Source organism: Trichogramma pretiosum, unplaced genomic scaffold (genome assembly GCF_000599845.2).
Source record: "Trichogramma pretiosum strain Unisexual culture from Peru unplaced genomic scaffold, Tpre_2.0 scaffold139, whole genome shotgun sequence".
Taxonomy (NCBI): Eukaryota; Metazoa; Arthropoda; class Insecta; order Hymenoptera; family Trichogrammatidae; genus Trichogramma; species Trichogramma pretiosum.
The window spans coordinates 167,021-189,723 of record NW_019640810.1 but is presented as its reverse complement, the minus strand read 5'-3'; the positions used below and the strand labels follow the sequence as shown (position 1 = coordinate 189,723).

At 33.3% G+C, this 22,703-nt stretch overlaps 5 protein-coding genes across 11 annotated transcripts in view; 1 reads left to right on the top strand and 4 right to left on the bottom strand.

The window, feature by feature from the left end:
- The first annotated feature begins 1,485 nt into the window (after positions 1–1,485).
- Positions 1,486–5,568, top strand: LOC111694137. Of its 2 annotated transcripts, none has more exons than XM_023461009.1 (4): positions 1,486–1,537; positions 4,670–5,070; positions 5,184–5,279; positions 5,350–5,568. In XM_023461009.1, the coding sequence occupies exons 2-4, from the start codon at positions 5,060–5,062 to the stop codon at positions 5,477–5,479; spliced, it is 237 nt and encodes a 78-aa protein (XP_023316777.1). In that variant the 5' UTR covers positions 1,486–1,537; positions 4,670–5,059; the 3' UTR covers positions 5,480–5,568. The 2 variants fall into 2 exon arrangements, with proteins under 2 accessions (XP_023316777.1, XP_023316775.1); XM_023461007.1 differs by lacking the exon at positions 1,486–1,537 and adding an exon at positions 4,386–4,563.
- On the bottom strand, positions 5,486–7,907 carry LOC106651131 (ribonuclease H1). 2 transcript variants are annotated; one of them, XM_014369514.2, is made up of 6 exons: positions 6,793–7,907; positions 6,575–6,697; positions 6,247–6,514; positions 6,047–6,174; positions 5,720–5,984; positions 5,486–5,649 (listed from the first exon to the last, which is right to left on the bottom strand). In XM_014369514.2, the coding sequence occupies exons 2-6, from the start codon at positions 6,625–6,627 to the stop codon at positions 5,566–5,568; spliced, it is 798 nt and encodes a 265-aa protein (XP_014225000.1). In that variant the 5' UTR covers positions 6,628–6,697; positions 6,793–7,907; the 3' UTR covers positions 5,486–5,565. The 2 variants fall into 2 exon arrangements, with proteins under 2 accessions (XP_014225000.1, XP_014224999.1); XM_014369513.2 differs by lacking the exon at positions 6,793–7,907 and having other exon boundaries at positions 6,575–6,786.
- Positions 7,908–8,008: 101 nt separating this feature from the next.
- LOC106651132 (acyl carrier protein, mitochondrial) lies at positions 8,009–9,618 on the bottom strand. Of its 3 annotated transcripts, XM_014369517.2 has the most exons (4): positions 9,260–9,608; positions 8,768–8,887; positions 8,611–8,721; positions 8,009–8,366 (listed from the first exon to the last, which is right to left on the bottom strand). In XM_014369517.2, the coding sequence occupies exons 1-4, from the start codon at positions 9,419–9,421 to the stop codon at positions 8,187–8,189; spliced, it is 573 nt and encodes a 190-aa protein (XP_014225003.1). In that variant the 5' UTR covers positions 9,422–9,608; the 3' UTR covers positions 8,009–8,186. The 3 variants fall into 3 exon arrangements, with proteins under 3 accessions (XP_014225003.1, XP_014225001.1, XP_014225002.1); XM_014369515.2 differs by lacking the exon at positions 8,768–8,887 and having other exon boundaries at positions 8,611–8,736; positions 9,260–9,618; XM_014369516.2 differs by lacking the exon at positions 8,611–8,721 and having other exon boundaries at positions 9,260–9,562.
- Positions 9,619–10,023: 405 nt separating this feature from the next.
- Positions 10,024–12,434, bottom strand: LOC106651056 (serine/threonine-protein kinase pelle). The gene is made up of 3 exons (XM_014369391.2): positions 11,820–12,434; positions 11,087–11,734; positions 10,024–10,983 (listed from the first exon to the last, which is right to left on the bottom strand). Exons 1-3 carry the CDS (start codon positions 11,923–11,925, stop codon positions 10,205–10,207), a joined length of 1,533 nt encoding a protein of 510 aa, XP_014224877.1. The 5' UTR covers positions 11,926–12,434; the 3' UTR covers positions 10,024–10,204.
- A 6,634-nt stretch (positions 12,435–19,068) lies between these two features.
- LOC106651002 (carbonic anhydrase-related protein 10) overlaps positions 19,069–22,703 on the bottom strand; it is a 114,499-nt gene continuing 110,864 nt past the window's right edge. For all 3 annotated transcript variants that reach the window (XM_014369327.2, XM_023461014.1, XM_023461015.1), the window contains 5 exons: positions 20,264–20,330; positions 19,732–19,886; positions 19,518–19,643; positions 19,399–19,450; positions 19,069–19,284 (listed from right to left, as the gene is read on the bottom strand). In XM_014369327.2, coding sequence (XP_014224813.1) covers positions 19,235–19,284; positions 19,399–19,450; positions 19,518–19,643; positions 19,732–19,886; positions 20,264–20,330 — 450 coding nt within the window. In that variant the 3' untranslated portion in view covers positions 19,069–19,234. The remainder of the gene's footprint in view (positions 19,285–19,398; positions 19,451–19,517; positions 19,644–19,731; positions 19,887–20,263; positions 20,331–22,703) is intronic.

Here is a 22,703-nt window from a genome sequence, read left to right as displayed (position 1 = left end):
TCCAGCTTTAAGGATCTTGTTGAAGAGCAACAAGAGGCCCTCGACTTATTGTCCAGAGCGTTCATCAATCTTAAGAAGAAGGGTCCGGCTACGCTGGGTGCAATCGAAATCCGACGAAAGAATTTAGCGACAAAGTGGAATGACATCGTCGAGAGGCATAATGAAATAGTGGGTCTAGCTAGTGGAGCTGATTTGAAGGATCCGTATTTCAAGGAAAACTTCTTCGAAAACGCCGAAGAGGTATTTATGGACGAAGAGGCGAAGTTTGTCGATGNGCACAGCTGATTTATATTGACATTTTAGTTGCACATGTGACATTTTTATCAATTAAATCTTCACATGAGCAACATAATTAATCTTTCTGCTACTTCTGCTGGCGCAGTTCAATACTGCTATATAAGAGAGGCTAGCTTTTTGTTTACAAATTTGATTCTCAAATTTGAACACCAGAGGCAGCACTAACAGCAGCAGTACTGGCAGCCGAACGCCTTGAAAATGCCCTTTTCGAGATATTCAACTTTAAAAGTTTTCCGGCAATTTTCTCGAGGAAAATGGAAAATTTTTAATAATATGACCCCACCATCAGAAAGCTGAGGTAATTTCCTATCGAAATGGTAGTTTACTTTTTTTTTTAGGTGCATTTAGTAACTTTTACAGCGAGTTAGAAATTGCGAGATTTCGCCTAATAATGCCGCGCGGGCGAGCCATTCGAGACTTGACGTGATATGGCTTACACACATTATAATAACATAAATAATTTGTTTTGAGGGTTAAAAATTTGGGAAATGATACTTCAAATGTCAAAGAATCGAAAGCAAACATAAAAAAAAAATCGATTTTTCGGTCAAATTTGGTGTATATCTCCCCTTAAACTAAGTTGAACTGGATCTAATAAAATGTATTAAAAAACTTGTAATTATTGCATTAAAATAAAATTCCTGATCATTCAATGTGTTTCTTATTAATTTATTGCTGTTTTGTTATCTTAATTACAAATTTCATTGCAAAAAACGTCGTTTTTGGGATCGGCTCAAACGCAAAGTTGCGGCGACGTTTTTGAAACTTTACGGCCCTATAGCCAAATTCTGAATAATTTTTTCGATTTACAGTTGCGGCAACGATTTTGGAACAATGCGGATACAAATCGAGTTTCAGAATAAATTTCGAAGGTAAAGTTGCGGGAACGTTTCAGACTCCGTCTTACCTCGATACTTATACTTTAAATAACATTCTTGAAACGTGACCGCATCGTTAAAATCCTACTAGTCGGGACATTTTTTCTGTTCCAAAAACGTTGCTGAATTTAAATATTGAAACGTTTCTTAGTTCCACAATCGCGGTTGCCGCAACGTTGCGGCAACTTTACGTGTTATCTGGGAAGTATAAGTTCTATTTTCATTGGTCAACGTTTTCTGTTTCGAGTGTTTTTCGATTCGTGTTAGTTGACAATTGTGTGAACCTTATCGCCAAACGATGTTTGAAATATAAACTTACCGAGCCAAAACTTGCTTGTCTTATTATCTATGTGAATAGTAAGGTAAGGTAATAATTGTATACCATGTTTTCGACTTATTTTTCATAAATATCTTTATTTTCAAAACTTTTTTCTTTTATTTACATGAATACAGTTGCATTCAAACCTCACGGATCTGTACCGTATGGAAAACTTTTGAAAACAATACAACAATTTTTCGCCAGAATTAAAATTTGACAACTTATTCTTATCAAGCAAGCTTCATCTTGAGCGAATGCAAGATTTTCGAGGCCGGGCACTAGGAGCTCGAGTTTTCCACTTTCATGGGCGCATTCCGTTTATGGGAATGACCCAACGCATTCAAGGCACGATCCGTTCATAGGACGACCCTCCATTCATGAGCACAATTCGTTTATAGAACGGCTCGTCTTACATACACACAGACACACACACTCTTAGCCCCTAGTATCTTTACTCGAAATCATACACGCCCTCGACTAGCATCGCGATATTTTACTTTAATTCTCGATTATGTGGTACATTTTTCATCGTTTTTCATTCGGTTCATGCGTATCGTTAGGCACACTCCGCAAATGGAGCCTTTTTTATCTTTGTGACGGTTCTTTGTTACGACGCTTATAAAGCTATTTGCATAGCAGCCTGATTTTTCAATCATTATTGGAGAGTCTTTAATTGCTCTTTTGATTAAGGCCCCTAACTGTTTTAGGTTTATTGCACCATCTAGTATTGCTACTTCTTCGTTGACACATTCTTTCCTTTCCAATCGCGTATTTCGTTCACAGGCAAGCTTAGTAGCAACTACTTTGACTTTTTTCATTTCTTGATAAACGTTAATTCCCAATATAGTTGTAAAATTCATCATCTTCATCTTTGAATGGCTCGTTATTTATATTTTCCATGTCTAGAGCAAGCATTATTAAACCCCTCGATTCTTTACACAAATCTGATCGTTCGATCAAAATTTGCCGCAACGAAAACATGAGATTGTTCAATTCAGCTTGAGCTTGAATAGACAGACTCTTGCCGTTCATCGAAATTTGCCTGACCACTAATTTAAGGTCTTCAGAAGAAGAAGATTTTAAAATCATTTCCAAATAATTTATTAAGGGAGCAGCCAAATATTTAAAGTTTTTTTCGGCTACGATGTATCGTCGGCTGTATACTTCACCCATGAGCGAGGCTCCGTTTCTTAATAACCCTTTATCTGCAGTGCTATTCGATTCTTTTCTTGCTTGATATTCTTTTTGTAGAAATTGAAATAAAAGTAGTCTCAAACTGTTCCAGTTTCGATCGGTAATACTAATGATTTGTGGATCACACATCAATGATACTTTAATACCGAATGACTGACTCTCCAGTGCTTTTACGAGAAGTTCATTTACGATTACCGTTAAAAGAGATGATTCCATTGTTTTTTTGAGATTTGATAAAATACCGTTAACGGTTTGAAAATATTTTGTGTACACATTCTCCAGAGGAATGTGTTTGTTAGGTACTGAACTTGCCTTTCCTTGCACGGGCTTCTGCGCAAGCGCGTATCCGATGGAGATGCAGGTCGGTACGGGGGCGATCTTCTGCTTGGTTGCTGCTGTGGGTTCGATTCCCGATAAACGCGTTGAAACGCGAAGAAGTCGTCGATGTACTCCTGGTGTCGATGGCACAAGACGATGAAAATAATGACCTCAGAGAGGTGGGTCGACGTTGCCTCGACTCTCGCGAGGAGGGCTTACGTCGGGGGAGGTCACGCCAACAGAATATAACAGACTCGTTGATATTCGTTGTGCACGTGCTCCGCTCGTTCGAACGGCAAGTCGGAGCTTGCAAGGGAGGATCGAGGACCCGCGAGTCGTGAGACTCAAGTGGCGCGACTCTTTCCTTTAGGTGATCCGGCCCGACTCGCCCGGGTTGACACTCGAGCACGGGGTCGATCGCAAAAAGGGGAAGAGGGAATATCAGCGCTTGGTGTTGGAGCACCGCACCGAGATATTCTCGTTCGATGGACTATGTCCGTTAATTAGTTCTGAGACTAAAATCGCTAATCGTTCTCGAGATCAAGTCCACAAAGCTGCTCCGAGGTCGAGTCCTTCACGGATATTCTCCTATCAAAGTTCAAGTCCAGCGGAGGTCGCCTATATACCTATTTCGCAAGTCGATCAGCCAAGAGCTCTGGGGATGCTCAGGTGGTTGTTCAAGAATGAATGACGATGCGCCAAAAAGCTGCACTCCTTATATACTCGACGGGATATCGGCGGCGCGAGGAAGAAAAGGGAAGGGAGCCGCCGGTCGGGTGATCAAGCCGCCGGTTTTTGGTGGCTGGAAGGCAAGGGAGGGAGCGCCAATGATTGTTTGGTAGGCGGAGTTGTGCCGAGTTCGGAGAAATGTTGTTTTGGTGGCGGCGCCCTTCATCGTGAGTTCGGAAAAGTTGCTTGTCTCGGTGCGCATTTGGCGGCGGCGCCCTTCATCGCAAGTTCGGGGAAATTTCCTGTCTCGGTACGCATTTGGTGGCGGCGCCTTTCATCGCAAGTTCGGGGAAATTTCCTATCTCGGTACGCATTTGGCGGCGGTGCCTTTCATCGCAAGTTCGGGGAATTTGCCTGCATTTGGCGGCGGCGAGTTCGGAAGAATTGCGGCGGTGTCCTTTATCTCGCGTTCAGAAAATTGCCTGTTTGGCGGTGCCGTTTTATCTCGAGGGGCTTTTTGATTTCGATATGCGGTTGTCTACTTTTCTATTTTATCGATCTCCGGTCTTTCCTCCGGTTGGTAAGGTAGGTTGTGTGTGCGCGTGTGTGTGCGTGTGTGTGTGTGTGTGTTTCGGGTTCTGCGCACGCGTTGTGCTGACTGGGCGGTCAGTACATTACATGTTCAATGTAGGTGATTAGTTTTTCATGGGTTAAATTCCCATAAGTTGTTAAGTGGCATTTTGTACTACTTCATTTCTAATCTCTCACTAACTATTCCCGATTTTAAGCTGTGGTTGCGAATTTTTCCATTTTCAAAACTAATTTTACTGGATAGCTTGACTCAAAAAAACGGAAGCAATGCGTATGAAGCTGATGTCAACGAACACCGTAATATTTTTCGCTAAAAATGAAAAGTTTTTTTTTAATAGCATATTTAACTATTCGAGTGCCAATCACAAGTGCCATTTGCCAAAAAATTTTCTTAATTTTTCAGAATTACGAGTGCTCTTGGCTGATCAAGTGAACATTCCAGGAAAACGCCCTAGTCGATGGAAAGGTTATTTTTTTTAAAAGTGTATTTTAAAATTGTTTCATTAAAATTTGATAATCACCTTTGCAACTTGAATTGCGGCCGCCATTTCTGGCTGCATCAGGGCGTCACATGACATTTGACAACGACACACGCGCAGGCGCTCGTTCAAGAGATCATTCATTCATCAATAGTCATCACTCATCAGTATTGATAACAGTTTATAGTTGAGTCAGCTGTCATTCTCAAAATACTTTTGATGTTAACAATAAATCAACTTTATATCTCACCAAAGTAACATTAAAAGAAATCAAAATAATCAAAAAGTGAATTTGATTTCTCAGTAATGCCTAAATGATAGACAGGTTATTATTTCAATTGTTAGAAAACATGTATCAAAAAAATCACTACACTGCAACTCATATATTAACATTTTAATGAAAATTATAATAGATAAATTATATTTTTGCTTTTGCAGTCACACAACAAACAACATGTATTCACAAAATGATTATGCTGAATTAATATCATTAGCTGAACTAGCTGGAATAAATTCCTCACCTGGAGTTTTTAAGTAAAAAAAAAATATTTTTATTAAGTTTATTCACCAAAACATTTATTTTATTTTGGAAAATTTGTTTTAGAGTGATGATTGAATTACTGTCATTGAAAGTGTCTCCAGAAGATATTTATGTACTCTTAAGGCAAATATCACCTTTACCCTCGCAAAGAAAAAGGAGTTCAAGTATTTCTAATCTAAAACCAAATGATTGATAAAATATGATTTTATTCCAATATAAATACAAGTCTGTAATATAATAACTTAATCATTTAATTATTCTAGTTTTAACTGTCATAAATTAGCTACTTCTTTCACATGCTAAATTGGCAAGTTGATCAGCCATTTCATTCCCATGAATACCACAATGTCCTCGCACATGATTCTGCAAAAAGTTTTATATCATTTGTTTATGTGAAAAATTCATTTTTTCTGTAATAATAATAAATACATACAAATTTAACATCTAATTTGGCACAAGCTTCATCCATTTCAATAAGTTCAGTCTTATTTTTTGGAGTTTCATTTTTTGAAGTAACCCATCCATTTTTTTTCCAATTTGGCATCCATTTTGTAATACAATCTATTAAAAATTGAGAATCTGTGTTTACTCTCAATTTTTTTATACCTGCTTTTTCAGCCTGTTTTGCTGCCATTGTTACAGCTTTAATTTCAGCTCTATTATTTGTTGCCTTACCATCAAGTGCTTGAACTACATTTCTGCATGTATAAAATATTTGTTAAATGATTAGCAAAATAAATAATAGCATGTGAAAACTTACAGTGGGTGATTATCACCAAACCAAACTCCGAAACCAGCTTTTGCATTTCCTCTCCCATTGAATTTACAAGCTCCATCTGTATAAACTTCAATATAGCCATTTTCATCCTCTAAAAATCCATCCACATTCTAGAAAGTCAATTATATATGTTAAGATTTAATTTTGGTTAGAAATTTAATGATAATTTTTCTCATAATTACCTTGTTTTGTTTTGGTGGATCAATGATTTTTATTCTTTTCGAAGAGACATTTATTTTTTCTTCAGGACTAATTTTAGAGAAATCTCTTTTCAGTGAAGGAATATTTTGGCAATATTTTAATACTTTTTTTGATGACGAGCTACCTTGTTGGGTGTCATTTTTTGGTTTCTCTGAATTTAGATTTATAAAGTTTTCTGCTTCTTTTGCAGTGGAAAATTTTTTATACCTCGCACCAGAGAATTTCTTAATTTGAACTTCACAGTCACTCCTACAAAAAGAAAAAAAGTTTTAAATTGATTATAATAAAGGTTTATATTGAATAATTTACCAATTGTAATAAATTCCTGGATTTCTGCCTTTTGCCACAGCATAAAAGCTCATGATGGAGTTAGAAATGATATTCAATTCAACCGGGCACTTAAGTAAGTTTAATTGCTTGTGCAACTGAGAACTATATAATTTATACATATAAAAATTTATTTTAAAAAATTGACACTTGAAAGTATAACATGCAATAAAGAAATTATTTATCTCCCGACAATTTACCTTTGCGTGAATCGTTAAATCATACATAGAATAAAAATAACAGTTAGTTTTTAAATTTTTTAAGCTGGGACAGTTGAACTATTGGCGAAGTCATTAGATAGCAATACTAAAAGTTGGAACTTGTTTCGTCTCGTCTTATCTCAGGATTGTAGGTTGTGGTAAACTTTGATTTGCTAAGCGAAATAACAACTGCCCTGCATTACCTTAAGAATCGAAAATGAATCGTTTTGTTTTTACAACAATCGATCTTTTTAAACGGAAAGATACGTAACTTCGAATCATGAAAAAAACGTTCAAACAAAATTACAGTATTAAATGTATAGAAAAATTTTAAGAAAATCAGTCAAAGAAAATTGTGTCAAACGTTATTTAATATTTCAAAATTTCAAGTGCCAAATGGATACGAATTGAAAGCTAAATGTGTTATGTATATACTTTTACGACATGAGGAGTAAAAAGTTGTCTGCTAGGTGCTGGTGGCATTTGAACACATTGACAAGTTGTGTTACAATACGGAACTAATACTTGCATAGAAACTCGCAAGCACAACTTACCACGACATATTGCAACATTGTTCTTACATCAATTTTAACTATATATATTTAGAGATAGTTCAGAGAAATTTTATTGCAAATTCACAGAATAATGATTACAAAAATCAAATATTAGTTTAAATGAAGTTATGAGAAGATTGAAAAATCTGAAAGCATGATTTCAATACTTTTCATGCTAAGGGCTAATTAAATCTGAGTATAATATGGGAAGTTGACACTAAATTTAACAAAATATTGCAATTGAAATCAATTTTCTAACACTAATACAAAAAAATTCACTTAGATGCTTTCAACTTTTTAAAATTGAAGTTATTGTTGACAATTGAAAATCTAGTATTTACGATGGATTTAAAATTTGAGCTGTAGCTACATACGTGTGACAGGCGTTGTATTAATCCATGCATCACACCAATTCTTTCAGAGTTCCACCAATTCTATTTAAACGGCATCATTTTTTATGAAAAATTTTTTTATAAAATGAATTTGACATCACACTTCATTGAGTTATTAATTACAATTCTGAAAACATTGTCATTTAAATTTACCAGTACTTCAAATTTTATCACGCAGAGATGAAATTTATTATGAAATAATTGTGTAATTATACAATTTATAGTACAAAAAAATTAAATCAATATTAAATAACATTTGAAACTTTCATGTAATCATTTTCCATGATATTTTATTAATATAATGATCTTGATCTATATACAGGAAAGCAAATAAGTAGCACTAACTCCTCGCTTCACAAATCATCCACATTGTGGTAACAACTGTTATGAGATTATCTTAAGTATTTAAACTTTACTGAGTTTTTACTTAAAATTATAAACGTGTTTATTATTCATAAATATCTTCTTTATCTGCAACATAACGAGCTATTGCAGCAGGTGTTACTAGCCTTTCTGCATCCATATCTGGAATCTCAAATCCAAACTCATCTTCCATTGCCATTATCACTTCAACGTGATCAAGAGAATCTAAGCCTAGATCATTCATGAAGTGAGAGTCCAGTGTGAGCTGAAAAAAAAAAGATAATATCAAAACTTCAGAATGAGATATGAAGTGATATACTAATACAGCAATGTACTCAGAATTAAACATTCTTGTGGGTAATCAAATATAATTAAAAATCAAATTTTTTTACAGAATAAAATGTACATTGTTGCAACTAGTAGGTACCACAATTCAAGCTGGGTGTTAACCATTATTACTACAGTAGTAAAAATATTCAAAAGACGCTAAATAAAGGTAAAAAAAATACCTTTTCAGCATCTATTTTGTCATAAAGTTTTAGAACCAAAAGTACGCGGTCAGTAATAAATTTAACTGTGAGCGGTGGTTTTTCACTGTAGTGGCGTACCCGCTTGACTTGCTGGTCCGTATTATTCTGAAAGCAAATAAATAAAAATTATATAAACCTTGTCAGCTGTAACTTTGTCGTATGCGGCGACGACTTTCAAAACGCGGTCTTGAACTTCCTTCAGTGTAGGTTTCTCTTCTATTGTGTGGCTATAGCTGCGGACACTCTGGCCATTGACCTGCATTTATCAAAATGATTTTAGGCAAAATAGGGCTTGTCTTTGAATATTGTACTCGATAAATGACAGAGTAAAACGTGATTCGGTCGTATGGTGCTCGACTAAAATGAGCTTGAGATACAGCTAGAGCCGCGATCATGTATTCATCTCGAATCGAAAATCAAAATAACAATAACATCCTCAACTCGACAACTCTGAAGTTGTGTTTTCAACTAATTTTTGAATTCTTTTCTTTCATAATATCGCGTCAATTCGAAGCAGAGATGCTACTTTCAAGTTACATAATGTCCGCAAGATTAAGAAAATAGCCCGGCAGTGAGATAGCGGCGTGGTGGTCGTAGCTGCTAGAGCCATTGTGCGGATCAATCTTACCTGAGTCAAAGCGGGCAACGATGTTCGCTTGATTGTATGTAAAAATCTTTGGTTGAACTCGCTGACATTTGCGAGACGAGCTGAGGCAAGACAACAGCTAGAGTTCCTGAAAAATCCTGTACTCCGCGATAACAAACGGATCGTTCTGATTGACGACGCCATTTTCACACGATGCTCTTGTGCCAAGCAGCAGTCAACTCGCGCGAGCTAGCCTAACGAACACGAGAGAAGAACACACACACCGAGAAACGGCTTGGACTATTTGTCGTGCACGTAGTACACTGAACGAGCAGTAGGAAAAATGCCATGCACGATCGTAAGCACTATCTAGTGGCGGTGCTCGTCAATTCCCAGCCACGAACTACTTCGCGCTACCTAGTCCGCTCGCTAAAATTATGCGATTTTGGAAAGATGATTGCCTTCGCTGGGAGTATGACTCATTATAAAATTGAGAAGACCCGGGAGGCATTTTTCCCCTTTTCAATGGTTTATTTTAAAATCCTCGACACTTATATTTCAAAGCAAATTCCATAGTTCAAAAAAAAAAATCCTTTGAGCGCATTTTAATGTGATGATTTACTATACATTAACTGACTCATATTTTTAAACTCGATCGTAGTCCATAGACGTAAAAATTTTATTTAAAAATTGACATTTATTAAAAATTCAATTGATGTAATGACACTGTTTGATAGCAGACAATAATATGAAAATTATTTATATATAACAAAAACATTTTATATAATAAATTATTAAAATACTTCTTTTTATTAAAATGTAATATTTTACAAAATACATCATAATCTGTCATAAATTGTACATTTATCAATTTGATACAATTTTCAATTTGTATTCATAATAAACATCAAAGGAACATTCAACAATGTTTAAAAGATGAATTACTTATAGTCTACTATAGGTCTTAATAATTTTATACAAATGTGATTAGCTTTTGAACTTAGCATAAACTTCTGACATTTCAGGTCGGTCATCAGCTGATTTATTAGTGCACCATTTGCCAAGTATAATTAAATAGTGAGCAATACCTCTTAGTTTATCTCCTGCTCTATGATCATGAATAAGTTCTAATCGTTTTATAGTAAAACTATCAATATATTCTTTTAAAAGTTTATTAGAAGGTCTGGAACCGTCATAAGCTGCTAATCCTGTTGCTAGTTCAAATAGGACAATACCAAAACTATATGTGTCAATTTTAGTAGACAAATTTTTCCTAATAATATAATCATCCGGCAAATAAGGCCTGGTTCCTTGTACTTTACTGACTTTGAATGAATCATCAGATGAACCTTCTCTTGCCAAACCAAAGTCGCCAATTTTTGGTTCCATGTTTTTATCTAACAATATATTAGCACTTTTAATATCTCCATGTATTAGAGGATTAGAATGCAATGTATGGAGGTATTGCAATCCGCGAGCTACTCCTTTAGCTATTTCTCGTCTTTGTATCCAAGTTAGAGGTGTGCTATCATTTTTTCTTCGAAGTCTGTCTTCTAAAGAGCCATTTTGCATCAATTGATAAACTAAGCAAGGAGAAAAGCCATCCAAACTGTATGCATAGAGTGGTAAAATATTTTCATGGGGAGAAGAATTTAAAATTTTTATTTCTCTAAAAGATTGTTCTAATTGTAAAGCATATTTATCTGCAAGATCTGCTCCCTTTGGCTCTATTTTTTTTATAGCTACTTCAGTATTTTTCCATATTCCTTAAAAAAAAATATTTCATCAGTTCAAATATATAATAAAATGTTCAATAAAGTAAAAAGTGAAAAGAAAAATTTTGGTATAAAATAACTTTGAATGGTTTACCTTTGAAAACTACACCAAATCCTCCACTACCTAATAAATTTCCTCGGTTCCAATTTTGTGTAGCTTTAGCTAGTTCTTCATAAGGAATTCGAGGAAGATGTGTGTCTAAATTCCCTTTCATTGAATTTAAAATACTTTCATTGGTATTTTTTTTAGGTATATTCAAAATTTTGTCTTCTTCATTTGATTTTTTCAAATTTGGAGTCTCTTTAGAAGTTTCTTGAGGTGTACAATAAGGAGTTTCTTTAGGTGTACAATGAGGAGTTTCTTTAGGTTTACAAGGAGGAGTCTCTTTAGAAACCAAATCATTAATATTCTTATTCTTATTTTGTTCATTATCATTTACCTCATCAGAAAAGTCAATAAGTTTTTTGATTATATTATTATTTTGTTTCAAATTTTCTAGAACTTTTCCATTGAAAAAAGCAGATAAATTGGATTCTCCAATTAATATTAATGGATGGTATTTAGAATCAACAAATTTTTTCAACGGTCTCATTGCTTCATAATTATGAACTTTTGATAAAAGCACAAATAATTCCAAAATTGTGTGATTAAGATGACCCCAAGCAGTGAGCAATTCATCGGCAGGATTTGATTCTCTTTTCAATTGTTCAATTTCAGTATGTGTAAATTGCATACAATTACCTAAAAGTGAATCATGTTATAAAATTTGATGAAAAAAGAAATATTTAAAAATGTACTTATGAAATAATGGTTAAAGTTTGCTTACCAGCAAGTTCTTCCCACTTATTATTTTGGTTTAGAAATCTGCATACTTCTAATCTTTCTGAGTATGGTAACTCATAGATAAATTCAACTTTTACTTTGTCACTCATTGTTTGTTAATTAAAAAGATTTTTGAAAAATGAGGAAAATTTCTAATTAAAATTTTTAATTTAGGTTAAACCCATTGAATTGATCACCAATAAATTCAAGAGTAATTCTGAATTTTACTTAGGTGCAATGACACAAGCGTTCTTTGAATTACATAAATAGTATATCATACTTTTGACGTTCTGAAATTCCACTCTTTTAAATTATTTTCAAATAATTGAGCTGGAATTTATGCACACGTTTATAAATGTATCTGCCAAAATTATCAGTCAGTGGAGCTTACAATTCTAAAAACTGTGAAGTTATTTATAACTTCTAATTGTATTTTCACCATCAGTGATACTAGCTTGAGGCTTTGATAAACAAACAATTCTTCTGTGTGTACAAAAGAACCGTATTGACTGCAATTGCAACGCGCACTACTTTATGTACAAAAATATAGCTTAGTTGAGATTATAATTAATAGATTATAATAATTGTTATTCTTTCTGCGAGATGCGTGACGCGTATGCTAAACATTATATACCTTACAGAATAAATTAGCAGAGGTCGCTATGGATTGCATCGGTCTACAGTCTACATCGCTATCGACAAAGTTTTAGCGCTGAATTTAAAAAATGAAAATTCATCGAGCAACGTTTTGAATTTTTCAAATTTTTTCATTGTATATCAATTGGAGAATTATTTTTGAGTTTAATTTAATGTATTCTGTTAACAAATTCGTGTAGAATAATTATGATTTTTTTACAAATAATTACCGGAAACGAGAATTCAAAGACAGTGTCTGGATTCTTAAATGTTTATGATTCTTAAAAAATAAGCTAAGTTGATAAGTCAAGAGACTGGAAGGTAAAGCTTTATCTAACTTGTTCAACATATAAGTGACGTAGAGCTAATGTGAAGTTCCGCAATCTACATCTTCACATTAAAGTTCCAATCTTCGTTATTACAGAACATATTCTAGGGCAGCTACAATCATAAGTATAGGGGGTGTTTTATGCTGATTCACATTTAGGTTCTTTTTACTATCAAATGAGAATCTTTATCACAAAAATTGATGTTTATCAATGTTAAGCATATATAGTTTGAATTAATGTATGAGATGAATATGAGATGAATATCATCCTATTAGTTTTTGTCCATGAAAATAAATTTTGATGTGTAACGTCTTATGGCTCGTTGGGTAGGCTAGTGAATCCGTGAAAAACGAGCGAGCGAGCGAGCGCGATAATCGTAGGTTTTTAGTCTCAGTAGCGTCTGTTTGCTTCTCGCGCTGTGATTGGTCTACGCTAGGCAGTGTCGAGTGACTGCTAGCTCGCTTCTGCTGCGACACGCACAGCACAGGCGAGCAGTACTCGGCAGTCAGCACTCATGTCTATGAAACGTACAATGTAGCGTTGTGTATCTCTGTATCTGCGTCTCTGTCTCTCGCTCGCGCGTTGCGTTTTCATGCGTGTGGATCGGTCAAATAATAACTCGAGTTGTTTTATTGTATAGCTTCGCGTACATGTCTACAATCGTAAATCATAAATCGCAGTGTTCTGGTACACTAATTTTTTTTTTATGACAGTGTCAATGAAATGTTGACTTTACAGTTACGCATAGCATTGTTGAAATATAAACCAAACCAAAGAATATTTATGCATTCACAGGTTTATCCCCGAAAGTGGTGTCACGCGAGCTCGCCGAGTCCAGGTAACGCTGACTCTGCTCGTCCCCGCGACTGTAAGCGTTTACGCGCTTGCAGGTCACCAGAGTCATTACGTATAGGCCCACGACGATAGCTCTTCTAGCGCATAACGTGGCTGCCTCAAGCCGCGCATCATTTCATCCAGGGTCGCGACGAGTCTTGTACATACTCTTACCTTTTTAGATCTCCTGCAATTAACTGACAGTCAATTCTTGTATTGTTATTTAATTTTTCCTTTTTCCCCTCATGTCACGGTTTACCCACGCATCAGTAGATAAACTATTATTTTGATTATTGATAAAAAAATGCGTGGTTCGTTATTTGAAAAAACTTAAAAAAAAAAAAGTTCTAATTCAGTTGCAAAATGAATTGAACAAATGAACAAACGTAAAGAAAGAATTCTCGGCAAAGTCTAAGTACTAAAGTGGATAGAAAACTTTTTCTAGAAACTTTTCCTTTATTTTCTACTCCCTTTATCTTATATTTATGTCTACGAAAATCTTTCCATTGTAGATGGATTTTATTGACAAAAGATAGGCAGGGAATTTCAGCTTGAAACTCGATTCAATAAATCTTAAAAACAATTATCCGTTCATTATGTTTGTTTTTGTCAAGTCAACGTGAATACATTTTTACACAAAGCTAAATTCATATGATTTTTTTCCAGTATTATCATTCATTGCTCAAATTGAATCTTCATAAAACGAATTTCATGAGTTCGAATAAAATTCGGGTTTGCAACTAGAGAGAGAGAGAGAGAGCGAAAATATATTATATGACTAAAAAGGATGGGAAATCTTTCGGGTCGCCTATTGTCGGGAGTTAAGCCGATTCTGAAGAGTCTGGCTGAACGCAGGCACCGAAGAAACCAATTTAAGGTCTTCAAGTATAAAGGTTACGTGAACGCGATTTTTATTGAACGTTCTGATTTTAACTAACAACGTATAAAATATTTTCTCAGCCACTTAAAAAAAAGTAAGCATATTAAATTATGTAAATAATAATTTGAAATGTATTTAATTTAATATTCTAGAAAAATAACATCCTTGCTTGAACTACATATTTCTTTTTTAACATATTTTTCATATTTGTGATTATGTTAATAATTAATATTTTACTTGTTATTATGCAATAAGTGTCAAAAAGGAGCTGTGTGCGGAAAAAGGACACTCATGCCAGTTACACCAGCACGATTGGGTTGTTTTTTGCACACTGTGTGCAAAAAGCTGGATCCGTATTGCATACAAAATTTTAAGCAATAGTAAGCGAAAAATACATTCAAAAAAGTATAATATTACTTACGAAAACGAGGCATTTTACCGCATACTAGTGGCCAAAAACGCTTTTTTCGTTATACTATTGCATAAAAGATTTTAAAAAAATTCTGAACGCAATTCTTTCAATTTTTTTTCATTACGTTATAAAAAAAGTTTACCATAAGGCTTCCAAATTAAAACGTTTAAATAAACAGATAAAAGCATGACCCATAAAAATCTATAAAATGATATTATGAATTTCATAGAGCAAACGAATCCACGGCACGCTTCTATCGATTGTCATCTCTTATACACTTGAGCTTCAAGTGTCTCGCTATGTTTACTCAGCTTCTCATCCTTATTTTTTTTTCTTTTGTCTCTCTATCTTGTTCACTGTGAATTCGAACGCGCTATTAGATTGAACTCCCGAAAGTTAGTTTTTTTTTATTCATAGTAATGATCTAAAAGGTACTCATAAGGGGCGTTTTTTTATTTACTTAATTTCTGTGGTCTCTGATTAATATTTTTCACTTTTACTCCCGTGATACTTTTTCGCGTCGTTACAAAATGAATTTCTTTACTTTTGCTGGCCTTAGAGCTTTTTCATAAGTATTATTTTAGTTTTCATCTCACCCTCTTTTCTCGATTTTGTCATCTAAAGTAGTATAGAGTTCTTTTCAAAATAGCTCGAGTAAATTCCAAAGGAAAAGCAATATTTATTTAGTAAATATGTGTTTTAGAAATGAAAAAGTATTATAATATTTATTTGATTCATCAAACACTTCAATTATTATTGTTAGTAGAGATACTTTTTGCGCTAATGCAAGCTTTGGAAAATTTAAAATAATCTATGCTGGTTTTTAAAAAGCAGGAAAATACAAATAATCTGTTAAGTTATATGTACCCAAAAATAAAATCTCAAATATTTACTGTAACAAACTTTATTCGTATTAACAAATAATTAGTATTGGTTGAGAAAAACTCGCCTTGTTTTTTTCGATACGTCCATTAATTTGATACTTTGACTAAAGAGAGGAAAGCTCTTTAGAGTTTCTGTCTCTGATATGAATAAATGCACTTACAAAATACTTCAAAACATTTATAAAGCAGAAGAGATATATATTTAGTGCGCATTCTGTTATCAGACCTTTAGGACTGTACCCTTCGACGAGAGCAAAGAGATGAAAAGGCTGCAGCAGTTGTGGGTGTACTTGAATCTCCTTTTTTCTCCTGTTTTTCTTAGACTGTATGTGGAAGCATAAAAAATGAGCAAAAAGTCATCCTCCGGAACGCGTCTAATGATCCTTATACGTAGCCTACGGCAAATATTTTTCCGATATGGGCATATTTTACTGAACGTTATACTTTCGAAATAACTCGTGTTGTATCAACTATTGACGATTTGATGCTAAATATTTGTGTTAATTTTTTTTAACAATTGTTAGATTGAGAAAAATGAAAATGGTACTTTGTACTTTTAGACGAGTTTTAAACGTGAGGTTTCAATAGAAAATAAATGATAAGATAGAACGAATAAAAACAAGTACTTGGATTCGACTTGCTTGAGAGAATATCTTTACGCAGTGAAAGATTTATTAATTAAAAATTAATCAGTTAACGATTATTGTAATTAACATTTAACACCTTCAAAATTATTTAAATATCTTATAAATGAAGTAAAATTTTATTGAATAAAGATTCCACTTATCATAATATTATTATTATTGTGCTGGTTTACAGTGTAAACTCACACATGCAAATTACAAGCATTAAGATTCATTCAAGGAATAACAGATCTTACATGTTACACTACCCATAGAATAATAATCAGTACTCCAAGTTATTAATAAAGGTCCACTTGAGAAAGTAATACCATTTAAGGGAAAGCTCTTTTCTTTGAGAGAAAATCGTACTGATTCGTGAACACATATATATAAGTCAATAAACTTAAAAATGAGATCAAATTTCATGCTCGTTACTCAGCTGCAGTAAAACATTGAACACGACGGCAGCAGCATTTTTACTTGACAAGCTGTCTATCATCAACCTAAGTTCGATGAAAATATATTTATCTTTTTCGCCAAACTTTTACAAATTTGACAATTAGGAACGATGTTTCATAAAATAAGTAAAAAGAATTGAAGCGTTGGAGAAAATTAATTGTTTCACAATGAATAAATCAATCGACTCTTTACGTATCTGTTAGAGTTTTGATTTGAAAAATATATTATCGTAAGTAGTTTGATTCAGCAAAAAAATACTTACCTAAAAGTAATTTAATGGTAAATGTAGAAAAATTTTTTATGTAATACATTTAAAAGTAATAAAAACACCTTATTATTTACAATATAACATTATGTTTATTATCTTTATTTTGTTAACCACATTTGGTTTTATTTTTTATGCAAACCAATGTATAATGATACAATTGAATTTGTCTATACATTTTTCCTAAGTTTGTCTCTAATTAGATGTATATTATATACAAAAGCGCATCGCAGGGTTATTCGTTCGTCAACTATCTATACACTATAATATCAACAACATTTTCACTCGATAATATCCTACACATACATCAAACTTTGTTTTTTTTGCGTCATTACATCATTAATATGCTGCTCGATTCTTCAATTCTCGCGCAATAATAGTATGTATTTATATTTTTCGCACTCATACCAAAAAACGTAACTTCGCTGATAGTCATATAGGTTCTCGTCAGAAAAATAATATGCTCGCTAAGATACGAAAAAAGTTTTCAGCAGATATATTTTACAAAATTTGTCAAAAACGAATAATGGTTTACATCGTTTCAATCTAGAAGCACCTCCACACCTTTTTTATAATTAACTAACATTATATAATACTAACAATTTGTAGTACTTTAAACGAATACGCTAATTGATGAATGAGTTTAACAATTAAAAATTATGTCACACTTTCACAATTTTTTCGAATTATGAGACTCGTTCATTCTTCTTAGTAAAAAGTATAAGAAGTGCAAACAAGAGTTCTCGGCATATTTGTATAAAATAATTGACCTGAAAGTCTATCGTATCGACCAAAAGATCATTCGCTTGTAAGCTTTGAGTTTATTACGTATGATTTAGTTTTATTATACAGTGATAACCTTTTCGGCCTGTGAACTTCACAAAAATTTGATTTTGATCAATTTTTTATACATATAAATAATATGTTTTTAAAGTACTTTTATACAAAGAAAAGAGTTTAAAAAATCACTTGTATACATAGTTTTTTCATATCATCTAACAGACACAATAAGTCAAACTAAGGAAAATATTTTAATGTACTGCAGCACCTTAGTATTTGCAAAGTCATTCATACTAGTTCATGATTTACTCATCGTGTACCATAATGTTATGTTAATTCAGTAAAAATGCAGTAAGTGCAATAATATGATGTTTTTAATATTTTCCGAATGAAAAAAATACGAGTTTTTTACCAAATCGATATTTTTAAAATTTTCAACTATTTTAATTTTTAAATATAACTTCCCAAAATTTTAATTTCAGCAAATTAACGGATGCTAAGAGTTGAAACCCAATTTCACGAAATTCATCTCTAAATATTACAAAAAATAACCATGCTGACTTTGACACTTGCTATGAAATAGAAAAGAAACTGTTTTCGACATTTAATCTTAGAATGATGTAATAAAAAAATGTTTTATCAAGTAGTACAACATTTTAAAAAATTCTTTGAAAGTGGTAACTTTTACCGTCCAAAATAGATAATGGCATTTTTGACCAATCATTTTTTATTATATAATAAGAACTATTAAAAATTAAAAAAGTAAAATTAATGTTTCTATTTTTAAAAAGTAATTAGAAAATTATTTATTTATAACAAACGAATATCTATCGTTTCGATTATTGTAGTTTATTGATTTTTTTGCTGTTCGAAATTTATTGAATTTTTTCAGAAACTAAATTAAATTTTTTCCGTTATCTGGAAAAACTCGAAAAATCATAAACAAGAGATTTTTAGTGCAAAACGATGATTATGGCAGAGTAGATAATTTCATCATTGTGAAGTCTAATGAATCATTCTCTCTTCTTATAGTTTCATTGCTGACTTAGCACTTTTTTGTATTTTCAAGGAACCGTAATAGAAAATATAACTTTTCCCTTTTTCTTAAAATTCTGATTTTAAATATCATATGTCTCATACAGAATTATTTGATTTGAAGCGCAGTATACTCTTTCGAATGTTTTTTTTTCACGAGAGTCACACCGTATTATTTTTATGCATTTATACAACCATGAAGTATATGAGTAATACTTATAACTGAGACTAGTTTATTTATTAGCTGGTCAAAGTTTTATTGACTTTTATAGATCCAATAATTCAGATAACATGGTTGCGTGACAACGTCGTTTCATCTCGCCACGTATTGGCTGAAAAATAAATAAAATTTACTATAATACTGTCAAACTTTTATTAATCAAGTAAATTTTAAGTCCAATTAAAAATAACTTTCATAGAATGGTTTAAAAAAAAAAAATCAATACCTTTATATCTCATATCGTTGGCCATCGTTGGGCACTTGGCATCGGCAGATCGCTGTAATCAATTACAAAAGTTTTGAATGTGAAAATTTTCTTTTGAAAACAAGATATCAGCTGAGTACCTTGCGGAAATCAATATTTGTCCTTATAGTTCTGTGATGCAGTTGTTGAAGTGGTCGCGAATTATTTCCAAGAGGTGCTTTGGGTGTACTGTCGGGTCCTTGCATCAACCTCCTCAACGCATAAAGCTGCAATAATTTTATTATTACCATAAAATCGCGTGTCGATTTCTTCAAATCGAACAAAAAACATTGCACTCGTTAAAATGGCAATTACCTCTTGTGCAGTTATATATATGGGTTTGTTAAGGATAATCCATACGGCTGTTTCCCAACAGCCTGGGTGCGTTGTACTACCTTCGTAGGTCATATAACCATTGGTGTCTGGCAATAGAGCTTTCAAAGATAGATGCCGCACGGGTGCCTTGTCACCTATCAATAACAAAGTACAATTTCTTTGATGATTATGTTTGAAAAATGATCGAGTTAATAGGAAATGTGATTAAAAAGTAATTATAGTCTATACGCTTTGGCATAATGCTTTGAAAATGTCTATGCTCTCGACACAATAAATGACAAACTCATTATTTAAAAATTATTTATGGTACATACATTCTAAATAATTAAAAGTAAAGTGTAATTACAAAATAGGATTTTTTCTAAAAAGTGCATAGATTTAATTAATAACTGTACTTTGTAAACGCAAAATTACTATTTGTATAATACTGTATTATATTATGTAGGGATTCTCGTCAGTATTTTAAATAATAACCATAATAATTTTTACTTGTTTGTAAAAAAAAATGTACCTCGAAACTGCACCCTATTGAAAACACTCGTTATAATTCTCAGTTCAGGATTCGGTGTATCGCCCAGCTGAAACAAAAAACGTGAAAAATTCATTAATATTGCACTTTCATTAATATTGCTTAGAGCTTATCTTTGAAGTAGCCGCAGTTAGGGGTGTGCAAGTAACCGATTTTTCGAGTTTTACTCGAGCTTGACGAGTACCCGAGCATTTTCGAGTATTAGAGTTTTTTCGAGTACTCGCTACGTTTTTGAATTTCGGCTACGTAAATGATGACACTTGCTGTTACACCTCTCTGTACTGCCTCAGAGCAGTCGTCGAGGTGGGCATCGGCATGTCTTACGTTTTGACGAATGTACGCGGCCAAACGTCGGTACGCGATGCAATTATGAGAACGAATTTGGTAACATCGCGCATCACGGCACCAGCTTTATCGATGCGACCCGAGTATCGTTCACCCTCTTCAGAAGAAATTACGCGAAAGTCGCCGTTCTCATGCAGGTAGACATTTATCTTTCCATGCCGAGGGGTAAAAGTCAATAGAACTCGACAATTATTAATCGGGAAAATTCTTTTTCATTCAAATATCGTGAGAAAGTTGTGCTTTTTTTTATTGAGTTGATGATCGTAGGCTTGTCGGTTTTATTGTTTTGTGGATTACTGTTGATGAAATCGGTCAAATTAGAAGAAAAAATTGGCCTCATGAGCTGTCTATCAGATTGCATCTACTTTGTGGTCGATTCAATACTTCTTTTATCAATGATAGCTATTGACACAATCTTTGTGTGCGTGCTCGAAGATTACAAAACAAACGGCGGCAGAGCGAGACCTTACCACATGTCCAATAAGTTAAAAAATTTAGTTCTCGAGAATAGATTGAAGTAAAATTTTCATCAGGCCGTAAAAATCTGCGTCACCTCGAAGGCAGGAAGTAATTTTCCGGAAAGAATTACTTGATTCAGAAAACTTCTACTCATAAATTTGTAACCTATAGTATCCGCTCATCTTTCTATAACCTTCTTACACTTTAATTAATTGTAAAATTGTTAATTGTAAAATCATAAGCATGATTTAGTCATATTCATTAGGTTTTGGGATCAAAACTTTTATAAAGAATTTGAACTAGAACATTCTGTAAAACCAGCGTACAATTTTACTCGATCATTAAGTAAAATTTGATCCAGGTTATTTTTTCACATCTAATTAATTTATCGGTGAGCAATGAAATCCTGCTCAAGTGAAAATTACTTTTACTTCATGAAATTTGACTAACTAATATACGTGCATGTAAATAAATGAAAAGTAATGGGCGTACACTAAATCATTATTTTGCTTTTGACTCGATGATGACAACAAAAAGACTTGATAAAGTAAAGAGCATGAATATTATCGTAGAGATATATGATCGCCGAGATATGATCGTTAATGTAGGAGGAGAGCCTCGCAGTTCTCACATTGGAGGACGAGTAATTTAAACAGATTACACCTTGGAGACATTGAAAACGTATAGAAGGAGAAATACTGGCTACAGCCGGTAGGTGCAGCTTTAGAATTTAGCTCAGCACAAACGAGCCTTATATGAGCGAGTACATCCCTGGACAGTTTTCAATGCAACCTACATTACGATACCACCGTACCCACCCCCTTAAAAATAAACACGAGTGAAAGTTTCAACTGTATGCTTAAGTTGACGTTGGCAAATGAAAATCTGTGAGCTTAGAATGATATTTCAAACTAAAAATATGAGTAATTGTCCCTATCAATCACTCTTCTGATTCTTTAATTCTTATTTTCGCATCTAAAAGTAATACTAGAACAGCTCCAGGATATAATATTCGATATATCATTTGAAACTAGATTCTGTTACATCGTGCGATGTAACTTTCCACCAGCTGACTCTGCTTAATACTTCAATTCAGAAAAAGCTTATGATTAGTCAGAAACGCGAATTTGGTGACACGCTCACAGCTAGGTAAACAATATTGGCTGAGCCGGACTATATCGGAAAGTTTCAAGCAACGGTGTTAGCTGAACCATCACGAGAACACGAAACTCCTTAGCAATGGAACTATATAAAAAATTACCATAATTTTAGTTTTCGCATCTAACAAAATATCATTAGATATCCTACGTGGTAGATAAATTTAATGCACTTCATAATTTGCGTTCATTTATAACTCCAAACTAATTGACAGTCTTCAATTGTGGACGAATTGCAGCGCGAATAAAATGGCTTCACATCATTTTTTTACGAGTTCAACAATTAGTTTTTGAAAGTATAAATGAATTATGACCTTATAACTAAAAGTATTGTGATCACCGTACTGAAAATCTAAAATATAAATTGGTTTGATAGTTGTTAATTTTAGTTTCACCGTTCGTGTTTTGTCCTTGAATAGATGAAACAGGAATTTTTCAGTTCATTTTATTCTTTATTTATT